At 44.5% G+C, this 27,282-nt stretch overlaps 1 protein-coding gene across 1 annotated transcript in view; it reads left to right on the plus strand.

The window, feature by feature from the left end:
- Window positions 1–27,282, plus strand: part of gmcl1 (germ cell-less, spermatogenesis associated) — a 140,384-nt gene that overhangs the window by 31,079 nt on the left and 82,023 nt on the right. Inside the window, exons 4-6 of the mRNA XM_069917456.1 lie at window positions 10,144–10,241; window positions 20,802–20,914; window positions 22,730–22,795. Coding sequence (XP_069773557.1) covers window positions 10,144–10,241; window positions 20,802–20,914; window positions 22,730–22,795 — 277 coding nt within the window. The remainder of the gene's footprint in view (window positions 1–10,143; window positions 10,242–20,801; window positions 20,915–22,729; window positions 22,796–27,282) is intronic.

A 27,282-nucleotide genomic window follows, 5' to 3' on the forward strand; every position in this document is an offset into this window, starting at 1 on the left:
CTGTTGGCTCGAAAGGCTGTGGGGGACTTTGGTGTGTCACTGCACTTTGGCTGTTTGGCACTGCGTTCATGCCTTGGCCTATCCCCGGACTTGTTTCTGCTATCCATGCCACACGTATTTTCTGACCACCAGCCAGACCATAGTCCTGATGGATGGGTGTGCCAGCCCATGGATAGAGTCAAAAACTCGTCTCCTCCATGCCGTTGGGACAACAGGTCAAACCTGCCGGTGGCCACGTCGCACAGGAATGTGGTAGTACCTATGCCGACTGGAAGGTCCTGAAGCTGAAGGCCTGTGACAGTGGTCCTATACTGTGGGATCTCGTCGTCCTGCTGCTGTGCCTCTCCCAGTGCTGCGAAGTCCAGATCATTGACCAGGGAGTGGATGTTGTGTCTTGACAAGGCGTCCGTGACCACGTTGTCTTTGCCCGAGATATGCTTGATGTCAATGGTGTACTCTGAGATGTAAGACAAGTTGCTCTATTGGCGGGCTACCAGGGATTGGAGATTTTAGCCAGGGTGAAAGTCAGTGGTTTGTGGTCCGTGAAAACCCTTCCTTCAAGAAAGTACCGGAAGTGGCGGATGGCTAAGTACAGCGCCAGCAGCTCTCTATCGAAAACACTGTACTTTAGTTCAGGGGGCAGCAAATGTTTGCTGAAGAAAGCTAGTGGATACCAACTTCCTTCTATCTGCTGCTCCAGGACTCCACCAATCGCTGTTCCTGAGGCATCGACTGTGAGGGCCGTGGGTGCATCTGGTCTGGGGTGGATCAGGAGTGCAGCTTTGGCCAGGGCTTCTTTGGTTTCCACAAATGCACGTGCGGATTTGTCGTCCCAGCTCAGGTTCTTCTCCTTGCCGGATGTCAGGATGATCAGGACGTATCACTCGGTTATCTGCTGGGATAAGCCTGTGATAAAAGTTTATCATACCCACGAACTCCTTCAGACGTTTGGTTGTATTGGGCTTCGGGAAGCTGTGGATGGCCTCTACCTTGTCGGACAGTGGTGTGGCCCCGTCTTTTGTAATCCTGTGGCCCGGAAAGTCAATGATGTTCAGGCCAAACTGGCATTTGGCCAGGTTGATGGTGAGGCCGAACTCCAACAGATAACTAGAGATTTCAGAGGTGCTGAAGGTGTTTCTGTCGGGTTCTACTTGCCACGAGGATATCGACAAGGTAGATGAAAGTCTTGGCCCACTGAGTCCATCAGTCGCTGGAATGTATGTGCCACATTTTTGAGCCTGAATGGCATCCTCAGGAACTCAAACACCCCAAATGGAGTGATGATGGCTGTCTTGGGTACAGTGTGATCTGGTGATATCCTTGCACGAAGTCCACTTTTGAGAATACTGTTATCCCGTGCAGGTTTGCCGCAAAATCCTGAATGTGTGGCACGGGGTAACGGTCCAGCGTGGTGGCTTCGTTGAGCCAGCGGTAGTTGCCACATGGTCTCCAGCCCCCAGTTGCTTTAGGCACCATGTGCAGGGGCGAGGCCCTTGTGCTGTCTGACCATCGAACAACACCCAACTCCTCGAACTTGGGGTACTCCTTGGCCAGGGGAAGGTCATCTCACCCTTGCGTGGAGAGGTGGGCCCTTGGTCAGGATGTGATGTCTGACACCGTGTTGAGGAATCTCTGCTGTGAACTGAGGAAAAAGGATTGCCGGGAATCCCATTAGCACCTTGGAGAATTCATCCTCTGAACTGTGGACAGAGTCCAGGTGCATTGTCGGAAGCCTAGCGCCACTCAGTGGATCTCTGTGTGGACGTCACTTATCCTAAAGGTCCACTGGGAGGCTGTGGGCTTGCAGAAAATCCACGCCAAGGAGTGGTTGTTCCACTGCTGCCAGCATGAACTCCCACGAGAAGTGATTGCCCCCGAACTGCAGCTTGGCCCTATGAGTACCGCAGGTCCGTATACTGCTGTTGTTGGCAGCCCTCAACGTGGGTCCCGCTTGCCTGCGCCGAGTGTCCAACCCTGTCGGGGGTATCACGCTGACCTCTGCTCCTGTATCCACCAGGAAGCGTCTGCCGGACAGGCGGTCCCAGATGTACAGGAGGCTCTCTTGGTGGCCAGCCATCATGGCCATCAGCAATGGCTAGCCTTGTCTTTTCCATGGAACTCACAAGGGGACTGGCATCAGTGGAAGATGCACCTGCCTCTTGTCTGCTGTTCCTTGTTTTGGACTGCTCTGGTCTGATTGCGGGACTTCTTTATGAGCCCCACGGTAGCCAAACACTTCTGTTTCTGTTTCTGCAGAATGTCTGCTCGTGCTACGACTTTCCAGGGGTCATTGAAATCCGGATCTGCCAGGAACAGTTGGATGTCTTTAGGCATCTATTCCAGGAACACCTGCTTGAACGTGATGCCGGGCTGCTCATCTCCCCGGAGGGCCAGCGTCTTGTTGATGAGTGCCGATGGGGATCTTTCTCCAAGCCCATCCAGGTGGAGCAAATGTGCTCCTTGCTCTCACCGCAAGAGTCTGAATGTTTCAGTTAATAGCTCTTTGAAGGCAGTGTAAGTGCCTTCCGATGGTGGCCTGTGGATAAAGTTGGCCACTCTGTCTGCAGTCTGCAGATCCAGGGCGCTGTCCACATGGTAGTACCGGGTGGTCTTTGCTGTGATGTACCGAATGTGGAACTGAGCCTCCGCCTGATTGAACCACACGCCGGGTTGAACTGTCCAGAAGGTCGGGAGCTTCAGGCCAACTGTGCTGACTGCTGCTTCGTTCTCCATTGCTAGCTCACTCACTTTATTAGGGCTGGAAAGGCTGCTTTTATACTGTTCAATTTCCTGCCAGTTTTTATTGATATGAATAACAATAGCGGGTGGGAACATCCATGCATATGAAGGCCCTTCTTCCTCAGCCTGTTTCTGCTGAGTTAGCTGGGCACCTTGACCGATGCCATTTTAGGGCTGTTGGTCTGATATTGCCCCAGCTTCTACCCCTGCCGGTTCGTTGTCCTGGGAGTCACTTTAGCGATCTCTGTCCATGATGTGCCGACCTGATCTCCGCAATTGTGTTCCACCACAGTACTGTATTATGTCTGGTTGTGTGCTTGCATGTTTTGCACAGAGGACTGAAGAACCCTGTTTTGTTGGGTTGTACTTGTACAATCAGATATCTTTTTTGAAAACTATTTAAGAAAATTGTTAATAGAAAAACAATATACAATCCAATATGTAATTTTATATAATTATATATATAAATTATATATTTATATATAATTTGTGTTTGGCGGGCAGCAACCTCCTTTGAAGAAGACCGCAGAGCCCACCTCACTGACAAAAGGCAAAGGAGGAAAAACCCAACCCCAACCAACCAATTTTCCCCTGCAACCGTGTCTGCCTGTCCCGCATCGGACTTGTCAGCCACCAACGAGCCTGCAGCTGACGTGGACATTTACCCCCTCCATAAATCTTCGTCCGCGAAGCCAAGCCAAAGAAGATATATAAAAAATTAAAAACATATACACAAAGAAAAAAAAATTATATCCTTCCCACCCCATCAGCCAGATCTCTTAAGGAGAGCTTAAAAAAAAGAAAAATCTATAATACATCAAAGAACGTCTAAATGAATATATTCCAAATACGGTAACCACTTATTGACAAAAAGAATAATTATGCAAATTATATGTAATTTTTTCCATAACAATACAAGCTTTCAATTCTTTGTGCCATCACATTATATTAATCACTATGTTATCTTTCCATGTACTTGCTATACATTTTTGAGCTGCAGACAGTACTAAACGTACAAATGCAATTTGAAATTTATCCAGCCCTAATCCCTTAAAGGAACCATGTAACCCATTTTTTTAAAAAAAGAGATGGATCTAATGGTAACTTAATGTTATCTAATTTTTCCAGAATTAAGCTAATTTCTTCCCAAAATAGACAATCAGATATCTAGAAACTTGACTTGTATGTTCCCATAGTTGGGAGACTAAGACAAGAATGCATAACTTCAGGATAAAAGGGCATAAATTTAAAACCGAGACACAAAAAAATTTATTTAGTCAGAGGGTCAGGAGTGTGTGGAACGTGTTGCCATAGGTTGCTGTGGAGGTGAGGTTGTTGGGTGTATTTAAGGCCGAGATTGATAAATACTTGATAAATCAGGGCACCAGGGTTTACAGGGAGTAAGCCGGGGACTGGGGCTGAGTGGGTAGATGGATCAGCTCATGATAGAATGGTGGGGTAGACTTGATGGGCCTATTTCTGCTCGTATATCTTGTTATGATGTGAGAAATGTCATGGGAGACTTGCTCATCCAGGCAAACAAGTGGGAGCAGTGAATTGGTAAATTACTTCTTTTGCTGGTTTCTATCAACCTTGTGGTAAGGCCTCTCTGCACTATGCCCCAGCAGGACACTTTATTCCCTTGATGCTTTAATTGGCTCCATCCTTCACAGCAGTTCACCTCTCTCACATGTTGTGGAAGCTGAATTATGATCAGTGTTGTGCTGAGCTTGATTCCACTGAAAGGGATGCACCGACCTATTTCATGTTGATCTGTTCTGGAGACCAGAGTCTCACACGCCATTAGTCTGACTGCTTTTAGTTCCTGTCCCCCGTGGATCAAAGCGCACAGTTTGAAGAAAAAAACACGACATCCCGTGGTAAATTTTATTATGTTGAGAGGTATCTGGGTGCAGGTGCCAAAACATTCTTGCAATAACTTAGATCAATATGAATTAGACTCATTTTAAAATTCTCCGATTACACAAGGATTCTAACATTACTGATTCTCCTTTCAAGTTGAGTGCTTTACTTGAGCTCCATTATTTGTTTCCTCTCTTCCACAAGTGAAGGATTTTGTTTCCCACAACCCACTATCACCATACCTATAATGTGACTAAAAAGATTCACACGACTCTTTTCCTTTTTTTTTTCTCTCTTCTCCCTTTGTGTATGACAGGAATTGACTGAGTGTATGCTTGGGAGAGGTGGATCTAGTAAGTTCCCTAATGCTAGGAAGTCCAGCAGTGACTTTGAGAAGTTTGTAAAGCACTTCATTCTTCCTTGAAGACAGTTCAGAAATGTAAGCTCTTTCTTGTAATCAATTAGCATACAATTAGAATCAAGTCCTTACATGAGGCATCTACACTAACGATCCAGATTTGGTTTGCAATTTCTGACTATCTTCCACTTGAGTTTATATTAATTTCTTGCTTGTTTTGTCCTGTGGGCCTGGATGTTAGGATAGAGCTCTCTACCTTGCGAAATCACAATATGAAGATCCATTGGTATTTCCTGCCTGACAAACATACAGATACATGAAAACACTTAATGGTAATAGCCTTCCAGCCCACCAAGGTGTGAATTCAAATTTCTCAGGGCTCAAAAGTTTTCCCCCCCCCCCCCCCCCATACTAATTCCACAGCACACCCACAGGGTCCAACTGCCCAGTCAGACTGCTGTCAATTCTATAGGCTTTAAAGGAGCCGACGGTAGTCTCATTTAAAATCCTGTGACCTTGGGGTGTGTGCCCAAGATGACCGCGCCTGTGATTGGCAGCAGCCACCAGGGGTTGCAAACTCCAAGGAAACAGAGGACTGGCGCAGGGTACCAGAAAACCCAGAACAATCCCCACCCCCGTGTGAGAAAGAAGCAGCAGAGAAGACAACCCACGAGTTGGCGACTACGGCAACAGACCAGGGAGGGGCTCTGCAGCTGAAGATCCCACAGGCTGCTGGTGTCTGGAGGCAAGGAACTCACGCAAGCTGCGAGCTTGAAACCGGCTGAAGGGATACCAGGTATCGGAACCAGGATACAAGAGGGTGCCAAGGGCACTGAAGGGTTTCTGATCATGTTGGAGGTTCAGATATGGAAATCGAGTTGCTGATGGTTATGACTGGGCCCTGTGAGGGACAGGGCGAGCGGGAGCAAATCTACGGGCATTCAGAGACTCTCTTTTTGCTTCTCTTTCTCTGACTGTTCGAGGTGTTTCTGACAATTTCTGCTGATGATGGATCGGACTTTGCAGCAGACGAAAGACCGTTTCCTGTAATTTGCTGTTGTGTACTGCCTAAAGAAATCTCTTGGTGCCTGCCCCATTGACCACCGCCAGTGGGCTGATATCGCCTCAAACCGTGCATCTTGGCGTCTCACAGTTCGGCGGGCAGCAACCTCCTTTGAAGAAGACCGCAGAGCCCACCTCACTGTCAAAAGACAAAGGAGGAAAAACCCAACACCCAACCCCAACCAACCAATTTTCCCCTGCAACCGTGTCTGCCTGTCCCGCATAGGACTTGTCAGCCACAAACGAGCCTGCAGCTGACGTGGACATTACCCCTCCATAAATCTTCGTCCGCGAAGCCAAGCCAAAGAAAGAAGAACTTTTTTATTACATGACAATAAATTGAATCTTTGACTTTTCTTTCAGAGATCTGATTAAGGAGACTGGGACTTTATTCATTGGAGTGTAGATGACTGAGAGGGGACTTAATAGAGGTATTTAAAATTATGAAAGGATTAGATAGACTCGACATAAACAGACACTTTCCCCTGAGGGCAGGGGAGGTTGGAACAAGAGGCCACGAGTTGAGGGTAAGTGAGCAACACTTCAGGAGAAATATTAGAGGTGGCTTTTTCACTCAGCGAGTGGTGGCAGAAAGGAATGAACTTCCGAATGAGATAGTTGCAGCAGGATCCCTTCTGTCATTTAAGAGAATGTTGGATGTGTACATGGAGGTGAGGGGGTTGGAGGGTTATTGGCGGTGAGCGGGAGGTTTGAGTTAGTGGAGTTGCTCTAGTGAACCGGTGCGGACTCGAAAGGCCGACATGGCCTGTTTCCGCTCCGCAAATGGTTATATGGTTATATGTTCTTTTTAGTTTGCTTTCCTTTTTAGCTCAGATTTGTAAGGGATTGACAATGACCTCCTCTTCTGCTCATGCCAATATTTGCTTGACAGTAACCTCTTCCTACTTACCCCTTCCACAAGAGCCCACTACAGCACATCAAGCCACCATCTCTAACACTATCTCCAACCTCATCACCTTCGGTCACCTCACTCACGGTCTCCAAACTAATTGTTTCCCATCCCCGCTCCATTTGGTTCTACCTATTACTCAAGATGCACAAACCTTCTTATCCGGGAAGACCCATTGTTTCAGCAGTTTTCACTTCCACGGTGTAAAGGTTCCTTTGTTGTCACGTAATGCTACATTTAGAATGTAACAAACATGAAATTCTTTAACTTTTGTCTACCGTAAGGCAGACACTTTGTCCAGCACCCCTCACAGAATCTAGGCGGTCTCTTCTTCAAATACTGACCAGGCCTGCACCTGCTTAGCTTCTGAAATCAGACAATCCCAGGTGTATTCAGGCTATTAGGCTTCTGCAGACTGTCATGTTTTACCCCTTATATTATAGAAGTTTGTTGATCGAACTTTAGGAGAAATATTAGAGGTGGCTTTTTCACTCAGCGAGTGGTGGCAGAATGGAATGAACTTCCGAATGAAATAGTTGCGTCAGGGTCCCTTCTGTCATTTAAGAGAAGGTTGGATGTGTACATGGAGGTGAGGGGGTTGGAGGGTTATTGGCGGAGAGCGGGAGATTTGAACTAGTGGAGTTGTTCTAGTGAACCGGTGCAGACTCGAAAGGCCAACATGGCCTGTTTCTGTTCCGTAAATGGTTATATGGGTAATGGGACATGCTATGCCCCTGGTATTCTGTCGCAGATAAATAACCTAATAATGTAATAACTCATGTTCTAGGAAAATAAGATGAGTAAAATTTACAGATGCAGCAGGACTGCATTTAATCTGTGGGGCCAGTGCCATTTGGCAAAAGCAGATCAAACCATTTTCACTTCCTTGCATTGTCTGTAAACTTGCAGAATGTAATACATAAATTGTTCATCCAGGTCATTACATTGTGATGAGATTTGATAGATCGGATTCAAAGTTGACTTGGTCATAGAAGCCAGGGTAGTAATGGTGGAGGTCTGTTTTCTTGGCTGGTGGTCTCTCACCAGTAGTGGTCAGCAGAGATCAGTGCTGGGACTGTTTCTGTGGGTGATGTGCTTATAAGTGATTTGAACTGTGGATGATTGCTTTAAGTTTGTTGACAACGTAAAATTTGATGGAATTTTGGAAAGTGAAGTAGATTGTCAAAATATTTAGCTGAAAAATAGATCAGTTACACATAATTTGGATGAAAATGTAGATGGGTGGGTTAGTAAGTTTGTAGATGATACATCAACTGTGCATCTTGGCGCCTCACAGTTCGGCGGGCAGCATCCTCCTTTGAAGAAGACCGCAGAGCCCACCTCACTGACAAAAGACAAAGGAGGAAAAACCCAACACCCAACCCCAACCAACCAATTTTCCCTTGCAACCGTGCCTGCCTGTCCCGCATCGGACTTGTCAGTCACCAACAAGCCTGCAGCAGACATGGACATACCCCTCCATAAATCTTCGTCCGCGAAGCCAAGCCAAAGAAAGAAAATGATACAAAGATTGGTGGAGTTGTGGGCATCATAGAAAGATAAAAGCAATTACTGATGTGGACAGAGATATGGCAACTAGAGTTTAATCCAGATATATGTGAGTTGTACTTTGGGAGATCAAATGTACTGAAAGGTGTGTAGTAATTGGTATGCTGAAGGATCTTGGGGTGCAGATACATGGCTTTCTTAAAGTGGCCACAATAGTTTAGTAGTTTGGTAAAGAAAGATGCAGCATGCTTACCTTCATTAGGGTGATGTATGTAAAAGTCAGGAAGTCATGTTGCAGTCAAATAAAACTTTGGTTAGGCTATACTCTGAGTATTGTGGAAGCTTTAGGGATGTTGCGGAAGAGTTCAGGATGTTGGCAAAAGACAATCTCCTGGAAGATTTCAGATTTATTGTCAGTACATACATGGCATCTTTACAACCTTGAGATTCTGTTTCCTTTGGGTGAGGCAGAATTACTACTCATCGGTAGCACAAAACAATGTACATGTGTAAACAATTAAAGAATACAATACAGAGAAGAAAACAAACAAAGTGCAAAAGTCAGAGTCCTTAAATGAGTCCTTGATTCATTTTGTCACTGAGGAGTCTGATGGTGGAGGGGTTCCAGCTGTTCCTGAACCTGGTGGGGCGGGTCCTATGGCACCATGGCAGTAGCGAGAACATAGTGTGTGCTGAATGGTGAGGATCCTTGATGATTGCTGCTGCTCTCCGATATCAGCCTTCCCCGTAGATATTCTCAATGGTGGGGAGGGTTTTGCCTGTGATGTCCTGGGCTGTGCAGGGCTTTACGCTCAGGGGTATTGGTGACTCCGTAATGCAGTCGGTCAGCACACTTTCACCACACATCTGTGGAAATTTGCCAGGGTTTCTGGTACCTTATCAAACCTCCACAAACCTCTATTAAGGGAAATAGAATCTAGAACGCAACAATAATTAACGTTTCATGTTGGAAAACCTCAAAAACCTCGTCAAGTTTTCCCACCGATGCTGCTTGACCCAAAGAAAGATTTTTTTTTGCTCCAGATTGCAGCAGCTCCAATTCACCAGTATGTTCTTGGATTGGAGAGTACTAGCAATTAAGGAAAGGTTGAACAAACTTGGGTTGTTTTGTCTAGAGCATCAGAGGCTGAGACCTGATAGAAATTTTTTAAACCATCAGAGGAATGGAAATGGTGGATAGTTTTTTTTCCCTGGATTGAATGTCAAATGCTAAAGGACATAGGTTTAAGATCAAGGGGTTAAGATATGTAGGGCAAGTTATTTTTTAAACAGAGGGTGTTAGGTTCACGAAACTAGTGGAACCAGTGATTTTAAAGAGGCAGCCATGTGAACAGGATGAGAACAGAGAAATATGGATCTTTGCAGGTAAATGGGGTTAGTTAAAATTGACGTTGTAGTTGGCACAGACTTTGTGGGCTGCTGTATTCTACACTCTGTCTCCTCTACCTTTCAATAGATCAAAGCCCCGAGTACTAAATGGGTCAAAAATTGATTTCCTCTGCCTATCCAATCCTTGTTCCAATTACCTGAAATCTATGTTCCATGCTTATTGAATCTTCTATTAAGGCAAATAGAATCTAAAAGTATTTTAGAAAGGTATTTATTGATGTGTGAGGGCCTGCTTTCCTATGATAAATGTGTTTGTGAGTTTTCAACCAGTTATTCCATTACTCTCCTGCAGCTCTGCAAGTGGCATTTGGATCGTTGTACAGAGATGATGTCTTCATCCAGCCCAGTCGAGAGGTGACGATTCTGGCAGCAGCCTGTATGCTACAACTGGTAAGAGTTTAAACAGAGAATCATTTGCAATGGAAGCAATTTGTGATATTCATTGCACATCACTTTGCTTTCCCATGAGCCCACCTCTTTTAATGAATTTGGAAGAAAAATCTTTCAACATATCTTGGATTTGCAGTTGTCTCAATTAGAAACTGTTTGCATTATGACCATGACTTTTTCAATGAGCCCTTATCTATTCTCACTCTCAAAATCATGAGTTGCATTTGTACATGTAAAGATTAATAGATTATCCCATTTAACTAAAATAGCTTTAAAACCTCTGGTATCCAGCACCCATTGGGATTGGCGGATGCTGAATTTTCTGGTTGCTTGAGGTTGTGTGATTAGTGAACTAACAGCAAGGTGCACCAATTTTAAACTTCTGTGTTTTTTACCTATTTATTTTCTGGGGGATTTGCTTGAATTCTGGATAACAGGAGTTTTACTCTATCTCTCAATGCCCATGAATTTTATGAGTACTGTGTTTGCAGTTCAGTTTAAGTTTATTGCTTTTGTAACACAATAGTTTCGGTATCAGCTTTGAAATGAGCAGAATTTAACATGAGGGTGGTAAGCAAGAAAATCTACAGGTGCTGGGGTCCATTGCAGTGTGCAACAGAGTTGAGGAACTCAGCAGGTCATGCAGCATTCATAGAAAGTCAAAGGTGGTCAGCAGTTCGGGCCTGAGTGGGATTGTGGCTCAGGCCCCAAAACGTTGACTGCCTTTTATTTTCTGTAGATGGAAGCACCTCTGTGCACTTCAGAATCTAACATTTTTGGCTGCTGATCTTTGTCAGACCTTTCAGTGATATGAGATGGTAGAATTAGCTTGGCCTCAGCTGTAGAATTCAAAATTCAGATTTATTGTTAGACCACATACACGACATTACATAAAACCCTGAGATTCTTTCCCTGCAGGCCAGGCAGCATTTCTACTTATCAGACATACAAACTGCCCTCAAGAAAAAGATATGTATACAGAGAAAAATGTCAACAAATTGTGAAAATGCAGAAAAAAATAGTCAGTGATTAAAGAATGTGCAAAATAAGAGTCCTTAAATGAGTCTGTTGTGGGGTGGAGGAGAACCTGGTGGAGCCCTTGTTTCTTCATATTGCTTCTATTTCATTTGCCATCACTTTTAACTGCTCTTTTGGTCACTGCAATTCAAAATGTTTCCCTCTTTCTTTGCATGTGTGTGTGGGAGATAGATAGATTTATTTATTTATAGATATCTATTTCACGCCCGCACCCTATCTCGCTCGTGCGTGCTCTCTCGGGCAAGTGCCCACTTGCTCTATATCTTGCATTCACTCTCTATAGCCCCTTTCACACTTGCATCCCACTAAATTGGCCGTTCAATGTCCTGGGATAAGAATTGGGGTTTGGTTTTTCACACTTGACCACTCCTAACTGGGGAACTGAATGCTTTCACACTTGCAAGGAGCCATCCCCAGAGTTAGGACTGTTCTACCTTCGACTGGTGATGTCATGACACATTGAATGATGGTGTACCTGCCCTAAATCTTGATCAATGAATTATGATCTTGTATTTGAACAAAATTGATCATGCATAATTAAACTTTATGTACAGCACACTGTGAACCTTCAGCTCCTGTTGTTGTGCCAACCTATATGAACTTTTATAAGGGTCTGTGGGAAAGTGCAAGCAATAAATAGTAATAGCAAACAATTTTAAAAAGGGTGGGAAAGTTGGTAGCGCTATCATATACAATTTATAAATTCTGTGGGGGAAAAAGAGATGGCGGACCTGCCCTCCCAGAATTCCATGCCCAGCTGCATAGATAGTAGCATTCATAGAGGGGTTTCTCTGCCGCATGGGATTCTGGGAAGTCAGGTCCACCACAGTCTTTATAAATTTTGCGCTATAGTGCTACCAATTTTCCCACGCTGTTTAAAAATTGTCCGCTATTGCTGTTTATTGCTCTTTATTCTCTCTCTGCACACTTGCTTATCAGGTTGGCAGTCGGACCGTGCGTACGCAAGCTCGCATGCCAACTTCCATTCTGGAGTGGAAGAGACAGATCTGCATTGCCATCTTTGTCATGACTGCCCCGCCAACCATGTGTAACAAGCAGGGCCAGTTCGTCATGGCAAAGTGGCGCGTCACTACATAACACCCCCACCAGAAATGGTACCAGTAACGTCTTGGCACTTTGGGGGCCTGCCTCTTCCTGCTGGTTGCTGTACTTGGACCGGCTGGATCTTGTCCAAGTGAGCCGGCTTCAGGTGGTCCAATGTGGAAAAACTCTTCTGCCCCCAATCTCTAAGGCAAAAGTGGAACTTGTACGGCGAAGCACTTTGTAGGGTCCCTCATAGGGACATCGAAAAGGTGCTCTCTGTCCACCCCTGCAAACGAACACATAAGCACAAGACGTCAAATCATGGGGAACATGAGTGGGGGGGGGGATGGCCATGCTGTGAGGGTGGTGGGCCATGGTGTGAGGGTGGTGGGCCATGGTGTGAGGGTGGTGGGCCATGTTATGAGGGTGGTGGGCCATGCTGTGAGGGTGGTGGGCCATGCTGTGAGGGTGGTGGAGAGGCCAGGGAACCCAGTTTCTCCCATATGCGGATGAATGTGGCTTCTTTGTCTTGAGCTGGGCCAGTGGGAGTGGGAAGGAATTGCCCTGGGATGTTGAAGGCCTGTCCATAAATCAAATCAGCAGTGGAAGTGTGCAAGTAGTCTTTGGGGGCTATTCGGATTCCCAGGAGTACCCAGGGTGGCTCGTCTGACCAGTTAGGGACCTTGAGGTGCACCATGAGGGCCGATTTTAGGTGCTGATTGAACTGTTCCACCAGGCAGTTTGACTGTGTATGGTAGGCAATCGTGTGATGGAGCTCTGTTCCCAGCAGTTTGGATGGTTCGGCCCACTAAGTGGATGTGAACTGTATGTCTGGATCAGTGGTGATGTGGGAGGGGATGCTGAAATGGGAGACCCAAGTGGACAGGAAAGCCCTTGTGCAAGTGTCAGCGGCTATGTGGGGGAGTGGGGTCGCCTCTGGCCAACGTGTGTAACAGTCTATCATTATGAGCAGGTAGCGGTATCCCCTCAAGATGGGTAGGGGTCCAACAATGTCCATGTGGACATGCTGGAAACAGCAAGAGGCAGGCTTGAACTGCTGGATAGGTGGTCATGTGTGGGTCTGCACCTTCGCCATCTGGAAGTCCAGGCAAGCCTGTGCCCATTCCGTGTCCTTTTTGCGAAGGCCATGACCAATGAAACAGGTGGAAATCATCTGGACCATGGAGCAGATGGAGGGGTGCAACAAACCGTGTGTAATATCGAATACTGCTCTCTGCCACTTCGCTAGTACCACTGGCTGGGGGCTGCCTGTGGAGGCATCACTGAGGATGGTGCTGGAGGCCCATGATGGCTGTGCAGAAACAGTTCTTCTCGGGATCTGACTGTTAGGCCCGGGCTAACTCAGAGAAATCAAAGCCCTGTTACAGTGAGCACACGGCCAGTCTTGAGAGGGCATCTGCGACAATGTTGTGTTTGCCGGAGAGATGATGAATGGAGGTAATGAACTCTGAGATATACAACAGGTGTCTCTGCTGCTGAGCAGACCACAGATCGGATACCTTGCAGAAGGAAAAGGTTAACAGTTTATGGTCGTTGTAGATGATCAGGGCCGGCCCTCCAGGAAGAAATTAAAATGGCGGACGGCGAGGCATAGGACGAACAGCTCCCTGTTGAATGCACTGTACTTGTGTTCCAGTGGGCTAAGGTGTCAGCTAAAGAACGCAAGTAGCTTCCAGATGTCATCTACTAATTGTTCAAGGACTGCACCCACTGCTGTACTGGATGCATTCTATGCTATGGGTGCATGAGCATGGTGGAATGTGCTAGGGATTCCTGGGTGGAGCTCCTTGGTGGAGGCGGTTATCAGGTCGAAAAGGGGGTACATGATGGCAGCGGCACTGGGGATGAACCTGTTTTAAAAGTTGACCATCCCCACGAACTCCCACAGGTCTTTGAGCGTGTCTGGTCTTGGCAACTGGAAGATGGCATCCATCTTGTCTGAGAGAGGTATCACTCCGTCTTTAGTGATGTGGTGTCCCAAGTAGTCAATCTGTTCGCTGCCGAACTTACATGATCATGAGGCCAAAATGGGCCAGGCGAGTGAAAAAGTCATCAGAGGTGGACCACATGCTTCTCTGGTGTGCTGCTGGGAACCAGGATGTCATCCAGGTAATTAAAAAGGAATGACAGGTCACACCCCACCGCGTCCATCAGCTGCTGGAACGTCTGCATGACATTCTTCAAGCCAAATGGCATCCTGAGGAATTCTAAAAGGATGAACAGGATGATAATGGCCGTCTTCTGCACGAAACTGCTATTTGGTGATATCCCCAGATTAGGTCGACCTTGGAGGAGAGCCATGCGCCATGAAATCCTGGATGTGGGGCAGTGGGTAGCAGTCAGGGACAGTAGTTTCCACACAGTTGCCAACTGCCATTGGCCTTGGATACCATATGGAGGGAGCAAGACCATGGGCTGTCAGATCTGTGGACGATGCCAAACTCCTCCACGTGTCTGAACTCCTCTTTGGCCAATTTGAGCTTGTCTGGCACCAGCCTTCAGGCTCGTGAGTGAATGGGGGGGGGCCATTAGTTGCAATGTGATCCTGGACGCTGTGTGGCGGCTGTTTCAAGGAGAACTGCGGATGAAGGATGGCTGGGAAGTCAGTGAGCAGGTGAGCGTGAAGGTTCTCAGTGGTCTTCACCACAGCCAGGTGGGAGGCTGGTACCAAGGGGAACAGTTTGGAACATCTCAGTTTAGACCAGACGCTTGCTGTGTAGGTCCACGAGTAATGAGTGCACTCGGAGAAAATCCACGCCCAGCAGAAGTTTGTCCATTGCTGCCAAGGTGAACTGACACTGAAAATCTGTTTTTCCCCGAGGCGTAGGGTTATGCGTTTGCAGCCAAACGTTGTAACGGTGGAGTTATTGGCTGCACATAGGGTGGGGCCGCTTGGGCTCGTAGGCATCTCCAGAGAAGTGGGTGGAATGACGTTTATCTCAGCTCCTGTGTCGACAAGAAACATGCGGCCCGAGATGCCATCCTGCACACGAAGTAGGCTGTTTTGTCGGCCACTGGCCATGGCTACTAATGGTGGCTACCTGTTTGTTTCCCTGAAACCAGCAGGATTGGCGACATTTTCGTGCATCAGCTCCCCAATGCTTGTGGTAGAAATACAGGCGTTGGTCTGCGGGGCTTGGCTCTGTCGGCTGCAGCGGCGCTCTGTGGGGGAGGCTGAGCTTATCGACGGGCTCGTGCTGCGGTCGGGTCACTCAGTGAACCACTACACAGGCTATACACCATGCCCCAAAAGTTAAATAAATGGGACCCAACAGTATCAGATAGGATACGGGAACAACAGTACATGCAATTTGGGCATGTGAGAAAGTAGAAAAGTTTTGGGAAGATCTAAATCAGGTATTAAATAAAATCACAAAAAGCAACATACCAAAAAATCCAGAGATCTTTCTTCTAAGTAATATAAGTAAAGAACTTGGACTCGATTTGGATGGAGCACAAAAAAGATGTATTATGATAGCCTTAGCTGTAGCAAAAAAATGTATTATGTCAACCTGGAAATTAGAAGATAGCCTGAGAATACAGCAATGGTACATAGAAATGAATAAATGTATTCCATTGGAAAAAATAACATAATTTAAGAGATAACATCACAGTATTCAAACAAATTTGGGAACCGTACATGAAACATAACAGAGAAGTCCTACCGCAGACCTCCACCACCTAAAATGACAGAAGGAGAAGAAGATGAAATGAACTGACCCATTATGTAAAAGTAGATGACACAAATTTCTTGTTTATTTTCATTGTATGATGACATTGTTTAATGGGTTTAATGTATCATATATGTTGAACGGTGGGAGGGGAAGGGGAGAAAATGATACTGTATATTCAAGAGGGAAATGTTTGTGTATATTATGGTCAGTATGGTTCATAGCGTGAAAAATAAAAAAATTTAAAAAATAGAAATTTACCCTTGAATTAGGCTGTCTACGTGGGCAGCAGCTTGCTGGTCGAGTGAACTAATGTCATAGAAGTACCCCATTGAATCAGAAGTGATTTGCCTGATCTGGAGCTGGGCGCCCTCTTGGCCGAACCAAGTGCGGGGTCTAATTAGTCCAGAAGGTTGGCAGTTTCAACGCTACAGTGCCTACTGCTGCAGAGTCCATTTGGTCGAGTCTTCAGGTTGTGGAGACTCGTCAGGGTCACCACTGTAGTGGGAACAGACTGGAGACGCAGGCTGTTCGCTCGAATGTCACAGCAGACTGTTTATTCAAAATTCAGGTCAGCAGTCGGACCACGCATATGTCTCGCCACTTGCATCACAATGACACGAGCATGCATGTCAACTTCCGTTCTGGAGCAGAAGAGACAGGCGTGCATCACCATCTTTGTCACGACTGCCCCGCCGACCACGCATAATGAGAAGGGCTGGTTCATCACTGCAAAGTTGCGCTTCACTACAACTTTTAATCTTTTCTTCCTGCACTCACACAAAAACTTGGGCCATTTCAATCCCACAATGCAATAACCCATTTCACACTTGCCTGATTGCAACACAGAAGCCGGGGATTGTTCTAGGGGTCAAGGCCGTCAATCCCCAGCATGAGATAATGTCATCTGACGCCAGCATTGAGCTGATTTTTCTTTCATATGCCACTTTAAAGGCCATTTGGCGTTTGATCCTGGGATCACTTGCAAGTGTGAAAGGGGCTTGTCTCTCTCGCTCTCTATCCCTCTTTCTCTCAATATCTTCTCCCCCGCTCTCCCCCCTTACACTGCACATGTATGAGTGTTATGTCAGGTTGTGTGTCTGCATGTTTTTCACAGAGGACTGGAGAACGCTGTGTCATCAGGTTGTTCATGTGCAAATACATAATTATTGACTTGAACATCATCTCAAATCTGATCAGCAACCCCAAGACCTTTTCCTCAACATCCACTGAGTAATTGGATCCTAGATTTCCTCACCTCCAGACCCCAAGCTGTGCAGATCGACAAGAACATTTCTTCCACAATCTTCATCAGTAATGGAGCACCACATGGCTGAGTATTTAGCCCCCTTCTCTACTCGCTATACATATACGTCTGCATGGCTCAGTAAGACAACACCATTTATAAATTTGTTGATGATGCTACAGTAGTGGGCTGTGGTCAGCATACAGGATGAAGAATGAAAACTTGGCTAAATGGTGCACCAACAATAATCTTTCACTCAATGTCACCTGAATCAAGGAGCTTTTGACTTTAGGAAGGGAAAACCAAAGGTGTACAATCCAGTGGGGATTAGAGGTGGAGAGGATGAGCACATTTAAATTCCTGGGAGTCACGAACTCGGAGAACTTTTCCTGGACCCAACATAACTAATGTCATTGTGAAGAAAGCACATCAGTGCCTCTACTTCCTCAGGGATTTGCGGAGGTTTGGTATGACATCGGAAACCTCAACAAACTTCTGCCCATGTGTAGTGGAAAGTGTGCTGACCAGCTGGATCACGGTCTAGTTTGGGAACCCCAATATCTCTGAGCAGAAAACCTTGTAAAAGATAGTAGACACAGCGCAGGACATCACTGGGAAAACTCACCACTCCATCGAGAGAATTTACATGGAGCGCTGCTGTCCTCAATCGTCAAAAATCCACACTACCGAGATTATGTTCTTACCGCTGCCATCAGGGAAGAGGTGCAGGTGCCACAAGACCCGCCCCACCAGGTTCAGGAACAGCTGCTCCCTCCACCATCAGACCCCTCAACAACAAACTCAATCAGGGACTCACTTAAGAACTCTTGCATTGCATATGGTCAGTTCTAGACAGAAGGATAGAGTGAGTTAATCTAAAATTGGAATATTTGATAATGAGTCCCAAAGGCTCCAATATGCCCAGATAGAGGGGGTTGCTTTTCATGCTTACATTTTTCTGGCAAGAGGCCACAGTCAGAAAGGTCACAGTGGGAGTGGGATGTGATTTAAATTTGTTAGCAACCAGAAGATCTTGAGGACTGAATGCAGCTCCTTTGCAATAAGAACACTGAATGACATGCAGCCATCTGGAACAAGTGGAATCAAAGCTTCACTGTTTGTGGATGGTGAAAATGAAAGACATGAATCACATCCTGGTAGAGTACAGAAATCAGCTCGAGTCCTTGACACAGACCCTTGCTTTAGGTGGGGTTGTATCCATGTCTATTTCATGTCCATGTAGCTTTCCAACTGCCCTTTGGGCAGTCAATTCAGTAGTTTTTTTTTGTGTACTGGCCCAGCATAAAGCACAGTAAGTTTAGCTAAATATTTCCAAATTTTAAAAACAAGCAACAAATTGTTTGTCTCAGTTAAATTCCTCTCAATCTGTCCCAACCATATATCACTCAGCTTTGGACTTCACAAGGAACCTCCCACAGCCTGAGGTAGATATTTACCATTGATATTCATCTGGAAAATTTGTTGCTAGATGTGAGTTGATGATGAAGATAATATTTGTTAATCAAATGAATTGGAGGAGATGGGGCAAAAAGTTAATGCAGGATTGTACATCATAAGACACAGGAGCAGAAATAGGTCATTCAGCCCATCAAGTCTGCCCCACCCTTGTGGGTGATCCATTTTTCCACAGCTCCACTGCCCGGACTTCTCCCTATAATCTTCGGTGCCCTGGCTAAGCAAGGACCTATCAATCTCTACCTTAAATACACCCAATGACCTGACCTCCACAACAGCCTGTGGCAACTTCCTCCACAGATTTACCACACTCTATCTGAAGGAATTCCTCCGCATCTTTTTTATTTGTGTTTTTTTTAAAAAGCCACCTAACCTACTCAATTAAAATAAGAAAACTAACCATACCATGAATCAAAAAACAAAGGTAAGACTATATCTCATCTGGAAGAGTGAGTACTTCTAATCACATTAAAAAAAAATTGACATCAAATTAAAATAAGATAAAAGATCACCATGTATCTTTAAATTTCACCAATGATACAAGCCATCTTATCTTTCGACATGTGAACAGGATGAACCGCTTTGAATTAGATTAATGCATGTCCGGCACAAATTGAAGATGTAATTATCAGTTTAAGAATCTTGTCCCATAGATCGTCCGATAAGGGTCTTGCAAGTTCCAATTCCCAAGCCTTTTTAATCTTACCATGAAGTTCAATAATCTATCACATATAATTTCAATTAATCCTTTCTAAGAAGAATTCAATTGAAAAATGTTATGAACTAGATTCATCTCTTTTTCTGGATATAAATTAAACCTTTGTAGCCGCGCGCTACACAAAAGAACAACACTCTACAAGTGTGGTCAGGTTAAGCTCTGCTTTATTAGGACTCAAGCCTGACTTTTATATTGTTCAAGTTCCCACCATTTGCCCCGATTACTGTCATCACATTCTGCGTGACAAAGGCATGTGTGGGTACTCCCTTGCATGTCAATACCTTCTTCCCCTTGCACTAACCCAGTCTATTGGCTGTACAGCGGGGCCACCACCATTTTAAGTTCGCTGGCCCTTTAGGTTGCTTTAGCCATTCGTCCGCCAGTTCACTTGCTGGGGCCAGTGCCGCTGCGCGGTCTGCTGGCTTTACTTAGCGTTTGCCGCCCGGAACAGTGGCTTGCTCGCTAAAAGTAAACTAATTCCAACGAATATGTGGGTCTCTATCTACATTAAAGATCATCAGAGATAATTTCACATATTAAAATTAATAAATGATCTAAGGATTTATATAAACTTAATTTTTCTCTTCTATTCGTTTGAGATTGTCTTTTTCTAGATGGTCTCCTTTATCATTATCTTTAATAGGTTGTATTAATGTAGTTTAAATGATGAAATTGCCAAAGTTTTTGTATCTCTTTCAAGCAATTCCAGTTTTCATCCCAATTTCTTTTTTTGAAAATATCGTCTCAAAAATGTATTTCTTTATTTAGAATTAGTAAATTTTATTGACAAAAATTGAAAAAGGTTGGAGGTACGACCCTATCTAATTTTAGATTTTATTACTGGGCTGTTATTAGTTGTCTAACTTTTTAGATTTTGTATTCTGACATTGGATCATCCGTTATGGACAGATTTAGAACTGAAATCTATACAACACTATTTAGTGACCTCTTTATTGGCTGCCTCATTCATTTCGTTTTTCCAAGATAAATAAGGATTTACCTCATCTGCATTTCTTTTCTAAGTAGATGCCCTTCAATGCTGAAGTTGTGCCCTAGACTCTCCCACCATGGAACACAGTTTTTCGACATCCACTCTATCCATGCCTTTCAACATTCCAAATGTTTTAATGGGATTCCCCCCCCCCCCCCCCCTCTCCAGTTCTCCTAAATTCCACCGAATACAGGCCAAGAGCTGTCAAATGTTCCTCACATGGTAACCCTTTCATTCCTAGATCATTATTAAACACTAAAACGAGCTCAAGGAGATGATATATCTCTTCGGTTTATGTATTCATGTAGTAAGTTCTCACTGCTTCCTTTGTTGTTGTTCTTTTTAATTGCTCTAGGACAATTTGATTCAACAGTGTGGTGAAACCATGAAAGAAACAATCAATTCCAAAACTGTTTGTGGCTTCTACGCAGCTGCTGGGACTTATGGGCTAGACTCAGTAAAGCAAAAGTGAGTGTCAGAAATTGTTCTGATCTTGCCTTATGCTTTTGTTGTTTCAAAATTAGGATGAAATGATTAAAAGAGTGGTTAGCGCAATGCTATTACAACACTACCAATCTGCGATTGAATATATAAAGGAGTTTATGCATTCTCTTCGTGTCCAAGTGACTTTCCTCTGGTTTCCCTTCATGTTTTAAAGATGGAACATTGAACACTACAGCACAGTACAGACCCTTTGACCCTCGACATTGTGCCAACCTGTATATTCTAACCAAAAAGACCCAAGCTACACCCTCCTACCTCATAACCCTCCATTTTTCTTTCATCCATGTGACTGTTCAAGAGTCTCCTAAATGCCCCTACTGTTGTATTCTCCACTACCACCGCTGGCAATATGTTCCAGACACTCACCACTCTGTATTTAAATAAATAGAAACTTATACCTGATGTCTCCCCTAAAACCTCCCTTCACTTTGTCCTCTGGTGTTTGCTACTCCTGCCCCTGGGAAAAAGGTGTTGGCTGTCCACCTTATCTATGCCTCTCAGAATCTTGTAGAACTCTATTATGTCTCCTCTCATCCTTCTTTGCTCCAAAGAGATGTATGGGATTAGTAGATTAATTGGCCTCATCAGTATATTTGGGTGACGCCTACTTGTGGGCCAAAGGACCTATTACTGTGTTGTAACTCTTCAAAAATTTATGTGAAAAAACTGTTTTGTTTGTGTAAAAGTCTGCCAGCCTCCATGCATTCATTTGTGTCAACTCCAGCAGAGCTGCATCAATACTTTTCTTTGTGTGAACAGATAAAAGTATGTTGTCTGTATGTCTTATTTGTAGTTCTGCTTATTAAGCCAGTGCCAAAGAAAGAACTTGCTCTGATTTCAGACGTCCTTGTCCAGTATTTCTGCGACAGCCAAGAAAATGTACCATTGACTGTAATGGAGTGAAACAAGAAGATTTGCTGAAGCAGGAGTCGAGTGCAATGCACAAAAGTACCGGAGAAACTCGGCTCGTCACGCAGCATTCCCAGAAAATGAAAAGCAATCAATGATTTTTAGCCTGAGTGCTTCGTCAGGAATCTGGGAAACTGAATAAAAAGGAGGGAGGAAGGGGCAGGAGCACAGGCTAGCAGTTAAGAAGTGGATAGAGGTGATGGGAGAGCACCCCCTCAACTGTATCCACCTATTACCTCTTGCTTGTTCTTCTCCCATTCTCCCTCCTCTCCTCATTTCTCCCTCTCCCTACCTTTTTATGCAGGATTCTGTTTTCTCCATATACCTGACAATGGGCTCAGGTCTGAATCTTTACTTCCTATGGACGCTGAATGACATGCTGAGTTTCTCGTGTATTGTACCCATGACCCTGGCTAATTTTCCAGCCTGCTTTTGCTTCATATGTGTTTCAAGGAATTCAATTGAATGTAGAAAATGTATCACATTTTTCCTCTTTGCAGCATTGTTCAAATAAATGAGGGGGGCATTTGTGAGTGCTGATTGGGAGGGTGGAGGGGAGGTGTAATCTAAAGCAGCAGTGTGGTAGATGAGAAAGTTGAGGAAAATGTAGAAATGAAAGTGAGGAAGTTCAGAAGGGCAGGAAAAGCAGGAGCAGGACACGGAGCAAGGCAGATCTGAGGAACTATAAATTACATTTATTACAAAGCCACAAGCCTGACAAATAAGACAGATGGACCCAGGGCTTGAATGGTACATGGCATCTGAAAGCCATCTATGCCAAACAACATGTCCTCCTACTTTAGACTCATTTGCCTGCACTAAGCCCATACTCTTCCGTTTTTAAAAATGATCAAATTATTTTAATTGCAGGTGTCTTGAGTGGCTTTTGAACAACCTAATGACGCACCAAAGTGTTGAACTCCTGAAAGAAATGAGGTAATTCAATTCTTGATTTGAAAGTTTTGGCTTTCTATATCTCCAGCTTATGAAAAGAAATGCTGTGAAATGTTGCAGATTACTGACGTGTTCGGTATTTAAGAAGCATCAGTGTTACTATTGAAAGTTCACAACATGTATCCTTCGAGAGAAGTTACTTATGTCGTCCACCTCATCTTTCTGTCAAAGCTTTCAGTCTGGAGAATGTCTCTATATTTAGAGTGTATTTATGCTATAGAGCATTCCACCTTAAGCAATCCCCATGCCATAAGTGCTCTGTGATCAGTAAGGAATTACTTCTTTTCTTCAATAAATTATTCATACATAGGGAATAATAATAAGTATCCAACAAAGTAGATGAACTATTACATGTGGCTACAAATAACCAACGATACATTGAAAAAGACAAAAAAGACATAAAAATTATACTCATAATCTAACCCCTCCCTTTGAAAGTTATTGATTGAACATATATGTTGCAATATTTTAAGAGGAAAATCCAAACTGTAGCGGTCCGCAGCTGACACAGCAAACTGTTGTCGAACACGACGATTAGGCAGGCAGCATGTGGGATGAGACGCCTGCTCCCCTCGGCCGCAGGAATAGCGGTCGAATCGGCTGATCACAGTCAACTGATCGCAGGGGGACCAATCAGCAGCCAGCCTCGCTCAAGCCACGCCCTGGTGGTGACACGGCCAGCTGCCTATAAAAGGCAGAACTGCAGCCCAATAAAGTTGGTGTCGATTACACTCCCTTGGTGTGCGAGTCTTCTTCCTACCTTGAGCTATAACCATAGTGATCCCGCTACAAAACCACAAAACAGGATCTAAATAATCATAAATTATGTAAATAATTAAGAGAAGGACCCCATAAATTTATTTCAGTGGTAGAGCATCTATTTTTCCCAATCAGGTGTGTCACCACATCAGATCGCCATTGAAGGGGCAGTATCTTTCCATCTCACTAATATGAGTCTTCGAGCAATAAGGAGAGCAAAGGCAACTACATGGGCTTGTAGCCCAGACAAATTCAAGTCAATTGGTTTACTCGTTCCAAACAGGACGAGAAAAGGATTAAGAATCAAATTAATATTAAGAACTGAAGACAAGGTACGAAAAATACTTGCCCAATAAATGGAAAGAGAAGATCATGACCAAAACATATAAACCAATGTACCTTCTTCTTTCTCACATCTGTCACATTTTGAAGAAATATTAGAATAAAATTTAGCTAATTGAACATTAGGGAAGTAAGCTTGATAAACTACTTTAAATTGTAATAATGAGTGTCGGGCTCATAGAGAAGATGAATTTACCTATTTCAAAGGTGGTAAATTAAGGTGGTAAGGAAAATAAATCACAAAATTCTATAGAGACTGTGGTTGAAGTGAAAAAAACACAAAATGCTGGAGAAACTCAGCAGGTCAAACAATGTTCTTTATTTAGCAAAGATAAAGATACAGAACCCACTTCTTGGGCTTAAGCCCTTAAAATTATGAGAAAATGCTGGCAGGTGTCCAAACAAATGAGTTGAGTGGGAGGAAGGGAATTGCCAAAGGTAGGAGATGATAGGTGGAGAGAGGGGACATTAGCAATGAGGGGGAGGGGGGATGAATGGGTAGAAGAACTGGAAAGACAGGAAAAGGGGAGGGGAAGGAAAAGGTGAGCAGGTTTAATGGAAAGCAGTAAAGTCCATGTTTATGCCAACTGGCTTGAGGGTGCCCAGATGGAAAATAAGGTGTTCCTCCAATCTGTGGTTGGTCAGAGTGGGATAATACTACCCTCCTCGATTTATTCTTCGTACAAACTGGGACGTACATTTTCTGCACTTGCTCCAAGCTATCCTTGAACGATTGCCATTGCATTTCTGCCATTAGTCCTTTAAGTACCATTTGCCAATCTATTTTAGCTAATTCATATGTCAGACCATCAAACTTACCCCTCTTAAGTTCAAAACCTTTCTATCCATATAAACTCCGTCACATTCCATCCTAATGAAGAATTCCACCATATTGTGGTCACTCTTGCCCAAGAAGTTCCTCACAACAAGATTGCTAATTAACCCTTCTCCATTACTCAATACCTAGTCTAGAATGGCTCGTTCCCTCGTCGGTTCCTCAACATGCTGATTTCGAAAACTATCCTGCATACATTCTAAGAAATCCTCTTCAACCTTATCCTTACCAATTTGGTTCATCCAATCTATATGTAGATTAAAGTCACCCATTACAACTGCCGTCCCTTTGTTGCACGCAGTACCAATTTCCTTCATGGCTCCTTCACTCACCTCACTGCTACTGTTAGGCTACTCCCACTAGCATCTGCCCCTTCGTGTTTTGCAGCTCTACCCATAGGGATTCCACATCCTCTACACTGATGTCCTTCCTTTCCATGGCATTCACCTCTTCCCTAACCAACAGGGTTACTCCACCTCCTTTTCCATTCTGTCTATCCCTCCTGAATGTCGAGTAACCCTGAGTGTTGAGCTCCCAGTTACGTTTCCCCTGAAGCCATGTCTCTGTGATCCCAACTATATCATAGTTATTAATCGCTATCTCCACATTCAATTCCTCCACTTTATTACAAATGCTCCTTGCATTGAGACACGAAGCCTTCAGTCTTTCTTTAGCCACACTCTTTTAACCTTTTTACCATTATATAAATCAATAGCTCTTTTTGATTTTCCCCCCGCTTTTACGTGCCTGCCACTAATGCTTTTCACCTTGCTACCTTTTGCTTCTATTCTCATTTTACACCCCTCTGACTCTCTGGACTTGGTCCCATTCCCCTGCCACATTAGTTTAAACCTTCCCTAACAGCGGTAGCAAACAAACCCCCAAGAACATTGGTCCCAGCCCTGCTCAGATGCAGACCGTCCTGTCTGTATCAGTCCCATCTGCCCCAGAACCAGTTCCAATGTTCCAAAAATCTGAAACCTTTCCTTCTACACCACCTTTCAAGCCACAAATTCATTCTAGCTATCTTGTGGTTCCTACTCTGACTAGCTCATGGCACGGATAACAATCCAGAGATTGTTACCTTTGAGGTCCTACTCCTCAATTTACTTCCTAAATCCCTAAATTCATTTTGTAGGACCTCATCCCTTTTATCCCTATGTCGTTGGTACCGATGTGGACCACGACAGCTGGCTGTTCTCCCTCCCCTTCCAGAATGTCCTGCAGCCGCTCCGAGACATCCTTGACCTTTGCACCAGGGAGGCAACACACCATCCGGGAGTCTCGTTTGCAGCCACAAAAACTCCTGTCTATTCCCCTTACAATGAAATCCCCTCTGACTATTGCCCTACCACTCTCTTTCCTGCCCTCTTGGACAGCAGCGCCACCCACAGTGCCATGAACCTGGCTACTGCTGCCTACTCCTGGTGAGCCATTTCCCCAACAGTATCCAAAGCAGCATATCAGTTCTGCAGGGAGATGACCTCCGGAGACTCCTGCACTACCTTCCTACTTCTTCTCTTACTGTTGGTCACCCAGTCCTTATCCTTCTCCACCCTCTGAAGCTGCGGTGTGACCAACTCACTAAAGGTGCTATCCACCAGCATCTCAGCATCCCGGATGCTCCAGAGTGAGTCCATGCGCAGCTCCAGTGCCGACATGCGGTCAATCAGGAGCTGCAGCTGCACACACTTCCTGCTCACGTAGACCCCAGGGACACTGACAGTATCCCTGAGTTCCCACATAGCGCAGGAGGAGCATGACACATATTGCATGCATTGCAATCATTCCTCTATTATTGAACTACCTTCTGCGTATGGGTTGACTTTCCTGGATAGCATGCCAATCAAATCATTTCATTGTATCTCAGTATAGTAAGTTTTTTAATTCAATCAAAAAATAGGGCCAAATGGCTCCACTTGGGTTGTTCATTTCCATGAATCTACAATGCCCTTCATAATGTTTGGAGAAATACATTTTTTTCTTTGTGCTCCACAGTTTTAAATTTGTAATAAAACAATTCACATGATTAAAATGTACATTCCAGATTTTATTAAAGACTATTTGTATGCATTTTGGTTTGACCATGCAGAAATTACAGCACTTTTTAGACATAGTTTCCCCCATTTCAGGGCACCATAATGTTTGGGACATTTGGTTTCACAGGTGTTTGTGATACTCGGGTGTAGACACTGACATCATGACATTCGGCAGCCGGTTCGCTGAAACTTAGTGCCACTACACAGGTATGTTTAATTACTTTGTTGGTGCAGATATAAGAGAGCTAGGCTTGCTTCTAAGCTTTTGATCACCTTTGGAGCCTGCAGTTGTCATTTTTCAATGTGAGAAGCAGAGTTGTGATAATGAAAGAGAAAGAAGCCATTAAAAAGCTGGAAAAAAAAAACAGTAAGCGACATCACCCCAACCTTAGGATTACCAAAATCGATTGTTGAAAATATCATTAAGAAGAAAAAGTGCCCTGGTGAACTCAGTTATCCCAAAGGGACTGATATTTCGAGGAACACCTCCACTG

The sequence above is a fragment of the Narcine bancroftii genome, chromosome 2 (genome assembly GCF_036971445.1).
Source record: "Narcine bancroftii isolate sNarBan1 chromosome 2, sNarBan1.hap1, whole genome shotgun sequence".
Lineage (NCBI taxonomy): Eukaryota > Metazoa > Chordata > Chondrichthyes > Torpediniformes > Narcinidae > Narcine > Narcine bancroftii.